The following is a 13,276-nucleotide window of genomic DNA, read 5'->3' on the forward strand; positions in this document are numbered from 1 at the left end:
CCAGACTCCTGGAGGGCCACAGCCCAGCAAAGTTTAGATTCAACCGAGATTAAACAATCGATCATTCAGACTGGTTACCATTAGTATAACCATGTTTACTACAAATGTGTCTAGTATAGCAAGACCATGGTAAAGTTGAGGAAAGCCGATTTTAGAACACATTGGTTTTTATTTGTACAGTGTCTCCTAGCAACAAGGCGCATGTTTCTGCATGAGTTTGTTGTGATCAGAACAACTTTAAAGTCTGGTAGTGTATGATGCTCAGTTTATTTTTTTTGTCACTATTGACAGAGTTTGTAAGTGTATGATGCCTAGTGTTTATTTATTTGTAGTATGATGTTACATTTGTTTAATTTGTTGCAGTAATAAAGCTACCTGACGCTGATATTACAGTAGCAAGTCTTAACAGTTTCTGTAATCTGGCTCTTGATTCTATTATTATAATAAATCAATCTGTTTATATTTGGTTCTGAATTCAGCAATTGACAAATGTATTTTACAAAGCCATTTGTGCCAAACTTTTTGGCATAAATGGAACTCTATTGTTTTTTTTTGTTTTTTGAAACATTTTATTATACATGAAACAACAAGAGGACGACTTGAAACGTATACCTCAACATATACTAATTCTTCTCAACAAGTAGGCAGTTATTGCAGATCAAGGAAAACGTATAATACAAAGCAAGCGCTGTGATATTTTGTTTTGTGCTACGTCACGTTAAACACATATTGTTCGATCTTTCGATTATCTAAATTCGACAGTGTTGCCATAGTAACATTAGTATCGAGCGATTGCTCTTTGCTCGATTGGATAGTCTGTTGTTACCATGGCTTGGCAGGTTACCATAGTAGTATTAAACTGCGCGTGCGCTTTAGCCATATAGCGGTATGGCGTTGAAAGCTGTCAACATAACATAGCATATTGTCGGATTGAAAAGGAGAGCTGAGAAGAAGATCATTGAAGCGATGTACCCTGTGAAGGTAAAACAAAGCTTATTACGTATGAAGCAACAGTTACGTAGCGATAGTTTTCCCCCTGAAAATGTCACAGCTAAACAGCACGATTAGCCACTCATCGATAGCCAAATAAAACTTCTTAAGTTACATGCGTTAGTTAAACCTCTTTAACTTAATAGCAATCTCCCACTTAATTCACTTATTTGAACACTTGGCATGTAAAGAATCGGCTTTTGCAGCATTTCGTTAGTCATGAGCTTTGTTCTGTACTTTTGTAACATGCTGTTCATTTTCCCCGTCCTCTCATAAGAAAATAACAAAAGAAGATACTTGGAAATCTGATGACTTAAAAGTACACATTCAGGTAATCTGCGGGTTTGTTTGTGTGGAAGAGAAAGACAAAGTTTAGAAGCACAACCCATTAAATGCCATTGTTTTGTCAGGCACACAATGAAGAGAGCAAAAGAAGATCCAAACGAGAAGAGGAGCACAGGAAATACAGGGATGGAGAATCTCTGGATCGCAGACACAGGGACCATGATCGAGATGCAAGGAGAGAGAAAGAAAAACTGAGAGAGAGAGAAAGCACACGAGAGAGAAGTAAACATAGAGACCCTGACAGGGATAGAAACCTGGATATCAAGAAGGAAGACATCAGGGACGATAGATATAAAGAGAGGAAGAGAGAACGAGAGAGAGAGAACAGACACAGAGATGGAGGTGAAGAAGAAAAAAGACATATTCGAGGTGAAAAAGAAAACAGTGAAAGGCGGAGGGATAGAGAAAAGGACAGCTATAAAGAGAGGGACATAGATGTGTACAATCAGGGGGACGGGAGTACAAACAGGGAAAGAGAAAAAGACCGAGATAGAAGGAGAGCGGAGAGAGACAGGGAGCGAAAGAGTGAAGCAGATAGAAAAAAAGAGGGGAGAAGAGAGGGAGAAAAAGAAGAAAGGGAGAGAGACAAAGAACGAGATAGAGAGAGGAGAGAAAAACACAGAGCAAAAGAAAGTGAACAAAATCGACATGAATATGAGGAAAAACAGAGGGACAGAGAAAAGAGAGAGAGACGCAGTGATAAAGAGCACTCTGGACACAAAGGTATGATCATTACTATTTGTGCCGAGAGAAAAGTTTTTTACAACCATTTCTATTTGATTTTTTTTTTTTAGAAAATAAAACAAATGGTATTATTTTTTGTGTTTCAGAACACAGAAGAGATAGAGAAGACAGAGAGAAGAGAAGAAGGGATAAAGAAAGCCATGTAAGCTATAAGATTGTTGCTATTTATAAGCGAGATATTTATCTGATAATATATTAATAATGTAATTCAGACTATATTCAAGTCAGGCTAGTCAACTGACTTGAATGAGCTCTGTGGAGCTGATTGTTGTTGCTTTGTACAGGTGGCAAACACTAGTCACTCTGGAGAAGTGGAGCAGCATGACCAGGAGTGGCAAGAGTCAAAGGATTATTTCCACAGCATCAAAGATGGGGATAGGAAAAAGGCCAGGGAGAGGGAAGACAAAGATGGACGGCGTGAAAAACGGCACAAGGAGCCTTCAGACTCCAAGAGGAGTGACCGAGAGTGGAAGCATAAAGATTCCTCAGGCCACAATCCGAATGAAAGGATAAATAGAGACAAAGAGGTATAAACATTTCAAATAATGTTGGAGATTCATGACATCCATTTCTTTTTTTCTTTTTTGGGGGGTCTGTGTGGTAATAAATCTCCACTACATATGTTTAATAACTTGGATAATTTACATATGTTTAATAACTCTACATAAGAAGATAACTTGGTTAACATCTATTAAAGCTGAAATGAGTGATCCAGAGATCCCTGTAAGGTTTTTGTTTAAAGATCACCTATAATTAGTTAAAGTCAGCACAAAAAGAAAATTCAAATTGATTTTATTTGGAACAATTTATCTTTGTTTTTTTCTTTTGTCGTTTTTTATCAAAACATCACAGAGGGAAATAAATAAGTAAATAAATAATATAATTTAGAAAAATAACATCCCTTAAAACTGTCTAAGTTAAGATTACGATTAGGATAAGACAAATCCTGAATGGAAATTCTCTTATTGTTCTTAACATAAATTTAACATAATGTTAAGTGATCATGTATAATGCAAACTTGAACCAATACAAAGCCCCTACAGCATATGAACAAAGAGTTCTGCGATTATATTTATAAGTGTTAAAAATAAACACACAAAAAGTAAGAACAGCCTTTCAGCCTCAGTTAGAGGTCTGACACAAAAGCCTTTGGAGTCACAGAACTCATTTCTCTCTAAAGCTAATATTTAAAATTGTTTCATTGCATGTCGTCTTCTTTATTTTTTAAGATGTTTCTGCTTTCTAGCCTGACCAAATTTCCAGTAAAAGAGTAAACACTTTGTGGCTAATGCGATTGCATGTCTTTGTGTTTCAAGGTGGAGAATGAAGAAAATGAAGAGGACAAACAATCGAGCAAAGATTATCATAAAGATTATGAGGAGGATTTTGAGGTGTGAAGCAGTTTAGTGCTTCCATTACGTGCATCACTTAGTACATAGAATATATCTAGAACATAAATAACTCTTATATCTTGGTATATTTATATAGGGATTATATTTTCCTAATATCTGATGTGAATCTTGAACCTGAATATAACAACGAATTTCAAATTTTTATCTTATTCCATTTAATGCTGGGGTTTTTTGGTATTGCTTTTAGGATTATGAAGACGACTTTGAGGATGTTGGTGAAGAGGAGGATGATAATGAGGAGGAGGAGGAGAATGAGGAACATGATGAAAAAGTGAGAGAAGACGAGAGAGAGTTGAGTCCCAAGAGAAGAGAAGAGATTGAAGCCATCCAAAGAGCCATTGATGAGGAAAATGAGAGAATATACTCTGCAAGATCAAAGCCTACAAAGTCAGCTGCCACCCAGAGAGGTAGTTGAACTAAACTTGATCTTAATTTGCACATTTTACTGTTGAATATGAACTAAGACCATAGAATACCCAAGACATGCCACTCNNTAGAAGTCCTGGTTGCTATAGAAACAGTAAGCATTCCGAGACTGTGCTTAGATCTTTGGATGTGCACTGGCTGATCTAGCCTGAATAATAAGCTTTTTACATCCCGCTTGAGCAAAAGATGGTCGCCGAGTGACACGAGTTGCCTAAAATTCTGTGCTTTTTGTTTTTTCACAGAAAAGCACTCTGACAGAAGACAAACGCATGGCAAAATGATCGATTTTGTTTCAGCAAAGCAGAGAGAGATCAGCCAGAAAGTGGTCAGGAAACAGAAGCAAGTTCTCTACCTTAATATTGATCTAATTAGACGTTAAAGTAAACACATCATTTTTTTAAATATAAAAAAAAATGTTTTTGTTGACTAATTAATTAAATTGACTGATTTGATTTGAAGGAAGCGCAGTGAAGAACTTCTGCGTCTGATTGATTTAGACTTCTCCATCACCTTCTCTCTGCTGGACCTACCTCCTGTCAATGAGTATGACATGTACATCAAGAATTTTGGAACAGCCAATACAAAACAGGTTAGAAACCTAGGACGTTGTAGGTACTTCCTTTTTACAAAGCAGCAACGGGGATATTTTTAATAACTTATCTTAAACAATATAGGCATATATTTACTTACATATCTTCTCTGTCAACTAGATTTGCATGTTGGCTTTTATACAATCTCATGAGATCACTGTGACTCCAGGCTTATGTGCAGTGCAATGAAGACAACACTGATCGAGATATACAAACAGAAGAAGTAGACTTGACAGACAAATGGACGCAGCACCCACCAGAAGCAAATGCAGCATGTGGAGGTATTGTGTTCAGCATTGATTCAGTCATTAGTAATGAATGCCGAATGGAAACATAAAAATAACAAATACAGTGTATTGTGTTTTGTTTCATCCTCTGAACTGTAACCAGGTTCTAGGGCGTCGCGAGACACTACAGATAAATCCACTTCAAGAATAACTGCTGATTCTCAACGTCTGACTACTTTTATACGTTCTGCTGCACAGGTAAAGAATAGTTATAATCAATTTCAAATGCATAGTAAATGAAGCAATAAACTAATGAAGTTCTACTCACTTAAAATGACTATTTAATTGTTTGTTTATTTATTTATTTATTTGTATGTCAGGTAATGGCTGTTTTAATAGAGGAGAATATGGCAGAGAGTAATTCAATCAGAAGACTTCGCTCTCAAACAGACTCACTGTCCTTTAGTGATGGCTGCATTCAACTCAATACCAAACTCCCCTTTCTTCATGGTAATATTTTCATTAAAATTACATTTACTGACAATTGGCAGTGTTTGAGTGATGGATACATGGATGTGATTAGAACTACCTAAAATGATAGAAACCAAAATTTATTAGTGTAATTTAAGTTCGGCTCATGTGTTGCAGACCTCACCAACAGATGAGAAATTGTCTTTTTTAAATAAAAAAAAAAGGGAGAGAGACAAGAGTTTGCTGTTAATGCAGGTAGTCTTCTGTGTTGTCACCACAGCAAATCAAGCTCTCAACTGTCACTGAAAATGCAGCTTAAATATCTTCAAATACACACATTATACATCTTAATGTAGTGAAAAAATNAGGGAGAGAGACAAGAGTTTGCTGTTAATGCAGGTAGTCTTCTGTGTTGTCACCACAGCAAATCAAGCTCTCAACTGTCGCTGAAAATGCAGCTTAAATATCTTCAAATACACACATTATACATCTTAATGTAGTGAAAAAATGTGTAAGATACATGTAGATACTACACACGTGCAAACAGCAACTAATATACAGTATATACAAATACCACAATATTCTTGTGACCCAAATTCAATGTGGGTGGCTCACACTCTCTTGGACATAGAAAATTATACCTTGCAACTTTTTTTTTTTTTTTTTTTTTTTTTTTTTTNTTTCAGTCAGCACATACAGGGTGAGTAAATGTCTGGTATGGCAATAAAGGTTCAGATAGGGGTATGTAAAATTAAGGTAAGTATGTTGGTGTTTGTGAATGATAATATGGTGAATAACACCTTATGGGTATTGCTTTTGTCCCGTAAACCCCTACAATGTTAACTGTTGTTTTTGGTTGTAATTCTGGCTGACAAAGTGCTCCTGTCTCTGGTAGATCGCCTCAGCTCAGGATTATCAGAGACTATCAGATCAGGGTGACCTGTGGCTTCATTAAGCTTTATGCATTTGTTTTCTCTGTCTGCATCTGTCTATGATGATGGGATTGGATCAGGTTCATCTGGTGGTTGAATCTCCTCTGGGTTGTCACTTATTCTCACTGATACTTGCTTTCTATTTTTTTCTTCTCTTACAGAGGATTCTCCTGGACTAACTAGGCTCTGCTGGTAAGTATTCTGTCTCCTTTGCTCAGTCCAACTTGCAGGGATTCTCAGCCATTACTCTTCAGTATTATCCTCATCTGAATCAGTTGTATCAACGTGGCAAACAGATTTTTTGTTCCCTTGGTTGTGGTGCTGTCTCCACAGGTAAGTCATTTACTAACAACAGCAAATTTTAGTGTAAATCTCTTGTTCCTTTTATTATTTTAATATTACATTCACAGAATTGTCTGAAACTTGCTCCTTTACCACATAAATAGTTTTCTCCCAGTATGATCTGAATTTTCCTGGACCTCCATGCTCTCTAAGGTTTTTGGCAAAGAACTCTGTGTCCTGATTTTTAAGACAACACTTTTAACTTTCAGATTACACTGAGCTTTGCTTGTCTGCTGTTCTCATAGTCGACTGGTCAACAAAACCCTAATAGGACACCCCCCCCCTTGGGTGTTTTCACTGTTTTTTTTTTGTTTTGTTTTTTTATTCTTGATGCATGGGCACTTCTTTGATGCACTCCTCTACTTCCCTTTTTATAAGTGGTCAATAGAACCTTTCTCTCATCAGGTGAAGTACTCGTACTGTAAGTATTCCAAAGCAAGTTACTTGTACAGAGCTGGGAGAACAAACTGTTTCCTCTCATTAGTCTGCCTGTAAAGACAACCATCCCCCAGAAGTAGTTTGTTCTAATCATAAAGGAGTTTCCTGGCGACTCTGGTTACTTCTTTCTTCATGTCTTTATCTGGTATCTTGACATCTTCTTTCATCTGAACTGCCTTTAAGATCACTGGATCTTTCCTTTGAGCTCTGGAGAGTTCAGCTTTACTTATTTTTGGCAACAACAAACATTGATGCTGGTAAAAGATAGCTCCGAGACGTTTTTCTGATGCATCGGTGTGAAGTGTGAATGGGAGGTTAAAGTTTGGGTAAGCCAAAACTGGTGGCTTCATTAACTTGTCAATCAGTATTTCAACAACAAAGATTGGGACGGCTGGTCAGTGTCTATGGAAGAGATGCTGAGTGCCGCAATTCAGGCAACATCCTTCTTTTTAGCCATATGAGTACAATCCCAGACTGCTTCCTTGATTTCTGGTGTCAGGTCCTTTGTGCATACCTATATTGAGGGAAATGCATGATAGTGTGTCAGCATCAGTATTTACTTTACCAGGCCATTATCTGATATTCAGATAATTCTCCCACCCAGCGATGGTCAACTGCATTTAGTTTTGCTGTGCTCATTACATAGGTCAGAGGATTATTGTCTGTATAGATGAAGTATGGGGCATAGGACAGGTAGTGCCCAAATTTGTCACACACAGTCCATTTCAATGCAAGAAATTCAAATTTACCACTTTATATTCGGTAATTCTTTTCACCTGGTGAAATTGTTCTTGAGGCATATACAATTACTGTCATCTTTCCATCCTAATGCTGGTACAGGATAGCTCCGAGACGTTTTTCTGATGCATCGGTGTGAAGTGTGAATGGGAGGTTAAAGTTTGGGTAAGCCAAAACTGGTGGCTTCATTAACTTGTCAATCAGTATTTCAGCCATTCTCTGATCTTTGAATTTCCACTCTACAGGAGTCCGGGAAGGCAGTTGTGGGCCTTTGGCTGGACTGAACCTGTTTCACTCCTGCTATTGTTTGGAGTAGTTCAGAAATTGGCTTGGCTATACATATATATGGATAAAAGAGAGATAGTAGCTTAGGAAACCAATGAGTTTTTTTTACATCACCGGTTGTTTCTGAAATGTTTGTGTTAAGTGACTGAGCTGCTTCAAGAGCTTTGGGATATATTCGCACAATTTTCCATTTGAGAACTATTACCCTGTATAAGAACTGTTTCATTTTCACTCTGTTTTGCAAACATTAATTCTTGGAATAACTTTATACTGCTTTTGTTTCCTTAGGTGTGACTGAAAAAACCCTTTGAGGTCCCCGTCCGTCATATCTTCCTTATCATCTTTAGCATTTCCTTATAGCTTCCTGGTTTTGCAATTTGAAGAATGCCCCAGATTAATTCTGCATCACTATAATTCTGTTTGTTCTCATCTTCAATTATATATAATGTCTAATCACCCCCTTGCATTTTGAATTCTGCGGTTTTCTCAGTGTGATTGTTAGGCTTTGCAGGATAATTTCTTTGTATCGCAGGTTGTGTAATTTTAGGGTGTTGTGTGGATGTTTTGATGTTGTTAGTGTATGTTTTGATGATGTGGTCAGTAGCAATAGATGTAAAGTGTGCATCAACATTAGCATTAACCTCAACACTGTTACATTAATAGACAGGTGCAGCAATAGTATGGACTTGTTTAATAGAATTCTCTTGCAAAATCAACAGTTCGGTCATACCTTTTATCTTCTGACTCTAGTAATTGTGTACTGTTCATAAAAGCATTGATGTATTCGGGCATCAGGAGCCGATCCGGGATGAGCCCCCACAAATCTGTTGCAGACCTCACCCTGGAGGTCTTCTCAACAGATGAAAAATTGGCTTTTATCTCTCTCCCTTTTTTATTTAAGCGTGTTTGCTGTTAATGCAGGTAGTCTTCTGTGTTGGCTGAAGATGCCCAGGGTCACCACAGCAACTCAAGCTCACAACTACACACGTGCAAACAGCAACTAATCTACACTATATACAAATACCACAAAATTCTTGTGACCCAAATTCAATATGGGTGGGTCATACATGTTCCATTTGTTTACAAGGAGAGGGGCCAATCTAAATGTTTTGGCTTGGCTTTTCAGGACGTTTATGGCACAGGTGGTACAGACCCTGTATGTACGATCATGTAAATATGTGCATCTACCTGCAGGTCGGCAGGTGAGTCTACTGCAGTTTTCTCACGTCCAGAGACAGACTCTTCTGTCTGTTCATCCTCCTTCCTCCAAAAGCAGTGCTGTACGGCTTGACGGTGAGACAATCATCTGTGTTTGGAACATCTGGGAACCATCCAGACCCCAAAAAATTCTTCTTTATGAATTTGAGGTATGGAGAACATACTTGCATTGTCAAAATGTATTGTTGATGTTTCTGAAATGAACTGTTGTCCCATTACAGCCAATAAAGATGTAAATCATTTTCTCCTATTTGTCTACCCCTCTCAGGTGAGGTGTTGCTGTTTCAGTCCTGGTAAAGTTAAACTAGTGTTTGCTGGTACAGAAGTAGGCTCAGTAGTGGTATGGGACCTCAGAGAACATTCTGGTAGTCACTCGAACTTGGTAGTTGGCAAAGAGGTGTGGACACTGCGCTACCCAACCTTCTCAACAGGTCAGTGCCCACTGCTTCAGCGGCTGTGTCTAAATAAATATATAATAGAAAAAAGAAGCATTTGCAAAACTGTGTATTTACCTTGTATTTAGGTATAAATATTAGTCAGGTCACAGGCTAAAACTAAACTGACCTGTATTTTGTGTATGGTTGCAGATGCTGTGCTTTCAGACGTGGGTCACCAATCTCCCGTGGTGTCCATTGAACCTGTACTGGCGGCTGCTGATACAAATTTAAAGAGCACACTGACTGCAAACATAGAAGGTAACTTGTTCAATTATAATATGTACAAATTATATACAAATATAACATTTCAATAAATAAAAACACTACAATTCAAAAGTTAGGATCAGCAATAAAAATGTTAAAGATTTATTCAGCAAGAATAATTCATTAATTTGATAAAAAGTTAATAACTTTAACTTTAATAAGATTGATTGACACTGAATGAGAAATGTCAAGCCTGCCATCACAGGAATAAATTACATTTTAAAACATTGTAAAATAAATGCATCTAAGTTGAACATAAGAAACTTAACATTTATAATAACCACTCAGCAATAGTTTGAACAACAGTGTATGTTTTGAGAACCACCAAAACAAATTCCTTGTTCTTTTGTGCAAAATCCTAGAGTCTCTGGGACTGTCATTCCAGTTAGGATCTCTTGATGAAAATGGAGTGTTAACTCTCTGGGTATGTCTGCATTTTATCAAAAACTTTCTTTCACATCCCTCTTTCAGTTCACACTGGTTTTGCAAGAAGAGATTAGTTGAAGTTGTAAATTTGTCTCTGACAGGTTGTGGTTGAGCTGCCAAAAGGAAATGATTCTGGTTCTCAAACAGACCTTGGTATCTAAAATATTTTTTCTATTTTCTATAAAGCTTTCCAACAATGTGTCCTTGCTGAAATGCACATCTATTAAACTTTATTCTTTTAGGTTTTAATAATGCTCCATCTGTCTCGGTAGGTCTTAGGCCGGGTGGTAAAATTAAACTACTCCACAGCTCCTCTCTACAGACAACTGAGAAACCTTCTCAAGATGTTATAAGGGGATTTGGACCTCCTGTGGGCCTTCAGTTAAAGTTCCTTCCATCTGACTCAAACCATTACTTCATTGGTACTAACATGGTGGGTGTGACATGAAATTGTTAAAGAGATATTTGGATTAGTGGTGTTTGCAAAAGTAATTCTTCTTGGTCTCAAGATGTTTCTTCAAATGTTTCAATATTTTCTTTTGTTACTGAAGGTTTGGTTAGACATGGTACACGGCACAGCCTGAAAGTTCTTCCAAAGTTCTACAGATCACAGTTTGATAGCTGTAGACCAGTGGAGGTCACAGCACTTGACTTCAGTCCTTCTGGGGAACCCTTGTTCTTGGTAGGAACAGCTTTTATTGCTTTTTACTGTATGTCTAATTATGTATTTCTGTGTTTATACTTATGTTATCAGTGATGAACATGTTATTTTACTCCCAGTTCTTACAGGTTCTATCTGAAATATAGAATGGTAACATTGTATTTATCCCTTTAATTCATTTCTTCAGGTTGGCTGCAGTGATGGAACAGTCCGACTGCACTCTGTCCTGAGAGAAGATCCGTTGATGGAATGGTCTGGATGTTCTAGTGGCGCTTCCATTCTGTCAGTGCAGTGGTCTCAGACACGGCCAGCTGTGTTCTGTGTTCTGGATGCTGCCTCTGACCTTCACATCTGGGACCTGACTGTGAAGGATTTTGTGCCAGTTGTCACTGAGAATCTACACAATGACAGGTAAAAAGCTAGGACATCAAATATTGGATCTTTTTAATGTGATAAAGTTTTTTCTTATCTTGTGTCAAATATGTAATTAGTGTTAAAGTGTGTACCTCATGCCCTTAACAGTTTTTACAATCCTCTCTTTTCCAACTATTTTTCTCAGGGTGACAGCCATGGCAGTGTTTGGTGAGCCAGCCAAACAGAACGCATTTTCTGGCATTGCGCTCGCCAAGCAGTCCGGCAAGCTGGAGATTCAGTATTTTAAGGAGTCACTTACAGTGCCTAGTGGATATGACAAAGAAAAACTTCAGTCTTTTTTGTACAATGCTTTTTTAATATGAGAGAGATTTTCATCCAAATCAAGCAAAGGTCTATCTGAGCCCAGATTCAAATTAATTTCCAGTTAAATTTGTTATATGCAAAGGACACAAAAGAGATATTAGAAAGTCATGCACAGACTGAGTGAATTATATTTCCCTGTTACATCAATAAGGTACACAATGCTATGTTGATGGTGGCTATAGCAGCATGAAAGGAATGAGAAATATATGTTTATTACTTTTTTCAAAGTGACTACGCATTTTGGTGTGTACAGATAACAAATGAACTTCCCTGGCTTAAAATGTATTACATCTGAAACGTTGCTGATGTTAGTACATGATGGTTTTGTTGCTGTAAGCAGCATTTTGTAACCTTCAAACAAACAAAAGAGACCGCATGAATATGAGCTTGCTGTTGCTCAGGGATACAAATACATATATCCATCTTATCCATTTTGTATTATTTTACAGTAAGTACAGATGAATATTTAGATTAGCATTTGAACAGGAATATATTTTTTATTTATGGTCCCACTACTTCACTATACTGTATCATATTATTGTCATACTGTAATTATTAATTGATATTTTTATTAAAAGACATTTACATTTAGACTGTGTTTTCTCTCGTTCTCACACTTGTATTATTGGTAGAGACTGGAATTATACTGGACTATATTAGAAACTGGAAACTGTACTGTACACCGAGGACCATCACTCACACTATGGATCTTTGTCAACTTTTGGACTTCATCCAGATCGGATTCCAATCAGGTATACACAAAATCGGATGTGGGCTGACAGTCTGAACGAGGCATTAATAGTCTGTCTCTGGTTGCATTTTCAAACACTTTTTTGTAAAATATTTGTCGTCGTTACCAGGTCGATTAAACCAGCGCTGTTTCGAATTCAATTATTATTTTATACATAATTAAAATAGTAATGGTAAAATGAAAAAGGGTAGTAAAGATATCTGTCAAAACATTAGAACATATGGAAAGAGATAAATAAAGTGCATATTACGCGTAATATGAAATCCTTTAAAATCATTTTGTATGGCAACGTTTAATATTGATAAGTGAGAGGAAAAAACTTTGCTTTACACAAACTTGTATTGTCTTACATAGACTTGTTCTGTAGATGAGGACCATTACGAGTTAAATGGACAATAACTGTTTGTCGTTTTCTCCATGGTAACTGTTGCCCAACGGCTCTAGTCGCGCGGCTCTCTGTTAACGACCTTCAGCTCTTTCACTGTTAAGCCGAATAGACAGATTTTTAATAACAAAGAGTGACAAGGTACGCATGAGAAAACTGTCACGAACAAACAAAACGTAGCATGATGAGCTTTGAATAACGTAATAGCTACATAAACTAGCGCTAGCCAAAGAAGAAATCCGGCAACAACTCCGAGTGAATTGAATCAGAGGAAGCTTCCCAATCCGTGAGGTGACATGAAGAAATAAAATGGTTATAGAAGAGATGGAGTCTCTAAAAAGTTCATCGCCTGAACGAACAAATGATGAAAAAAGTTGTCAAATGTGGACGGCGAGCACCGATGAAGTAAGGGAATGTCTTTAAGCTCGAATTACTTGACTGTCATATATATATATA

At 37.2% G+C, this 13,276-nt stretch overlaps 1 protein-coding gene across 2 annotated transcripts; it reads left to right on the forward strand.

Moving 5' to 3' along the window:
* Positions 1-465: 465 nt before the first annotated feature.
* LOC122349291 (cytoplasmic dynein 2 intermediate chain 1-like) lies at positions 466-12,277 on the forward strand. 2 transcript variants are annotated; one of them, XM_043245271.1, is made up of 21 exons: positions 466-981; positions 1,268-1,321; positions 1,401-2,058; positions 2,166-2,221; positions 2,364-2,606; positions 3,396-3,470; positions 3,679-3,898; positions 4,160-4,256; positions 4,377-4,506; positions 4,677-4,788; positions 4,898-4,992; positions 5,115-5,244; positions 9,135-9,307; positions 9,427-9,589; positions 9,746-9,853; positions 10,222-10,283; positions 10,387-10,438; positions 10,558-10,718; positions 10,836-10,967; positions 11,134-11,357; positions 11,506-12,277. In XM_043245271.1, the coding sequence occupies exons 1-21, from the start codon at positions 967-969 to the stop codon at positions 11,681-11,683; spliced, it is 3,138 nt and encodes a 1,045-aa protein (XP_043101206.1). In that variant the 5' UTR covers positions 466-966; the 3' UTR covers positions 11,684-12,277. The 2 variants fall into 2 exon arrangements, with proteins under 2 accessions (XP_043101206.1, XP_043101207.1); XM_043245272.1 differs by lacking the exon at positions 1,268-1,321.
* The last annotated feature ends 999 nt before the right edge of the window (positions 12,278-13,276 follow it).

Source organism: Puntigrus tetrazona, chromosome 7, assembly GCF_018831695.1.
Source record: "Puntigrus tetrazona isolate hp1 chromosome 7, ASM1883169v1, whole genome shotgun sequence".
NCBI lineage: Eukaryota > Metazoa > Chordata > Actinopteri > Cypriniformes > Cyprinidae > Puntigrus > Puntigrus tetrazona.

Coding starts and splice junctions, on each gene's coding strand:
- LOC122349291 (XM_043245271.1), top strand. Junction 9,590..9,745: donor CTACCCAACCTTCTCAACAG/GTCAGTGCCCAC, acceptor GTATGGTTGCAG/ATGCTGTGCTTTCAGACGTG. Junction 10,968..11,133: donor CTGGGGAACCCTTGTTCTTG/GTAGGAACAGCT, acceptor TCATTTCTTCAG/GTTGGCTGCAGTGATGGAAC.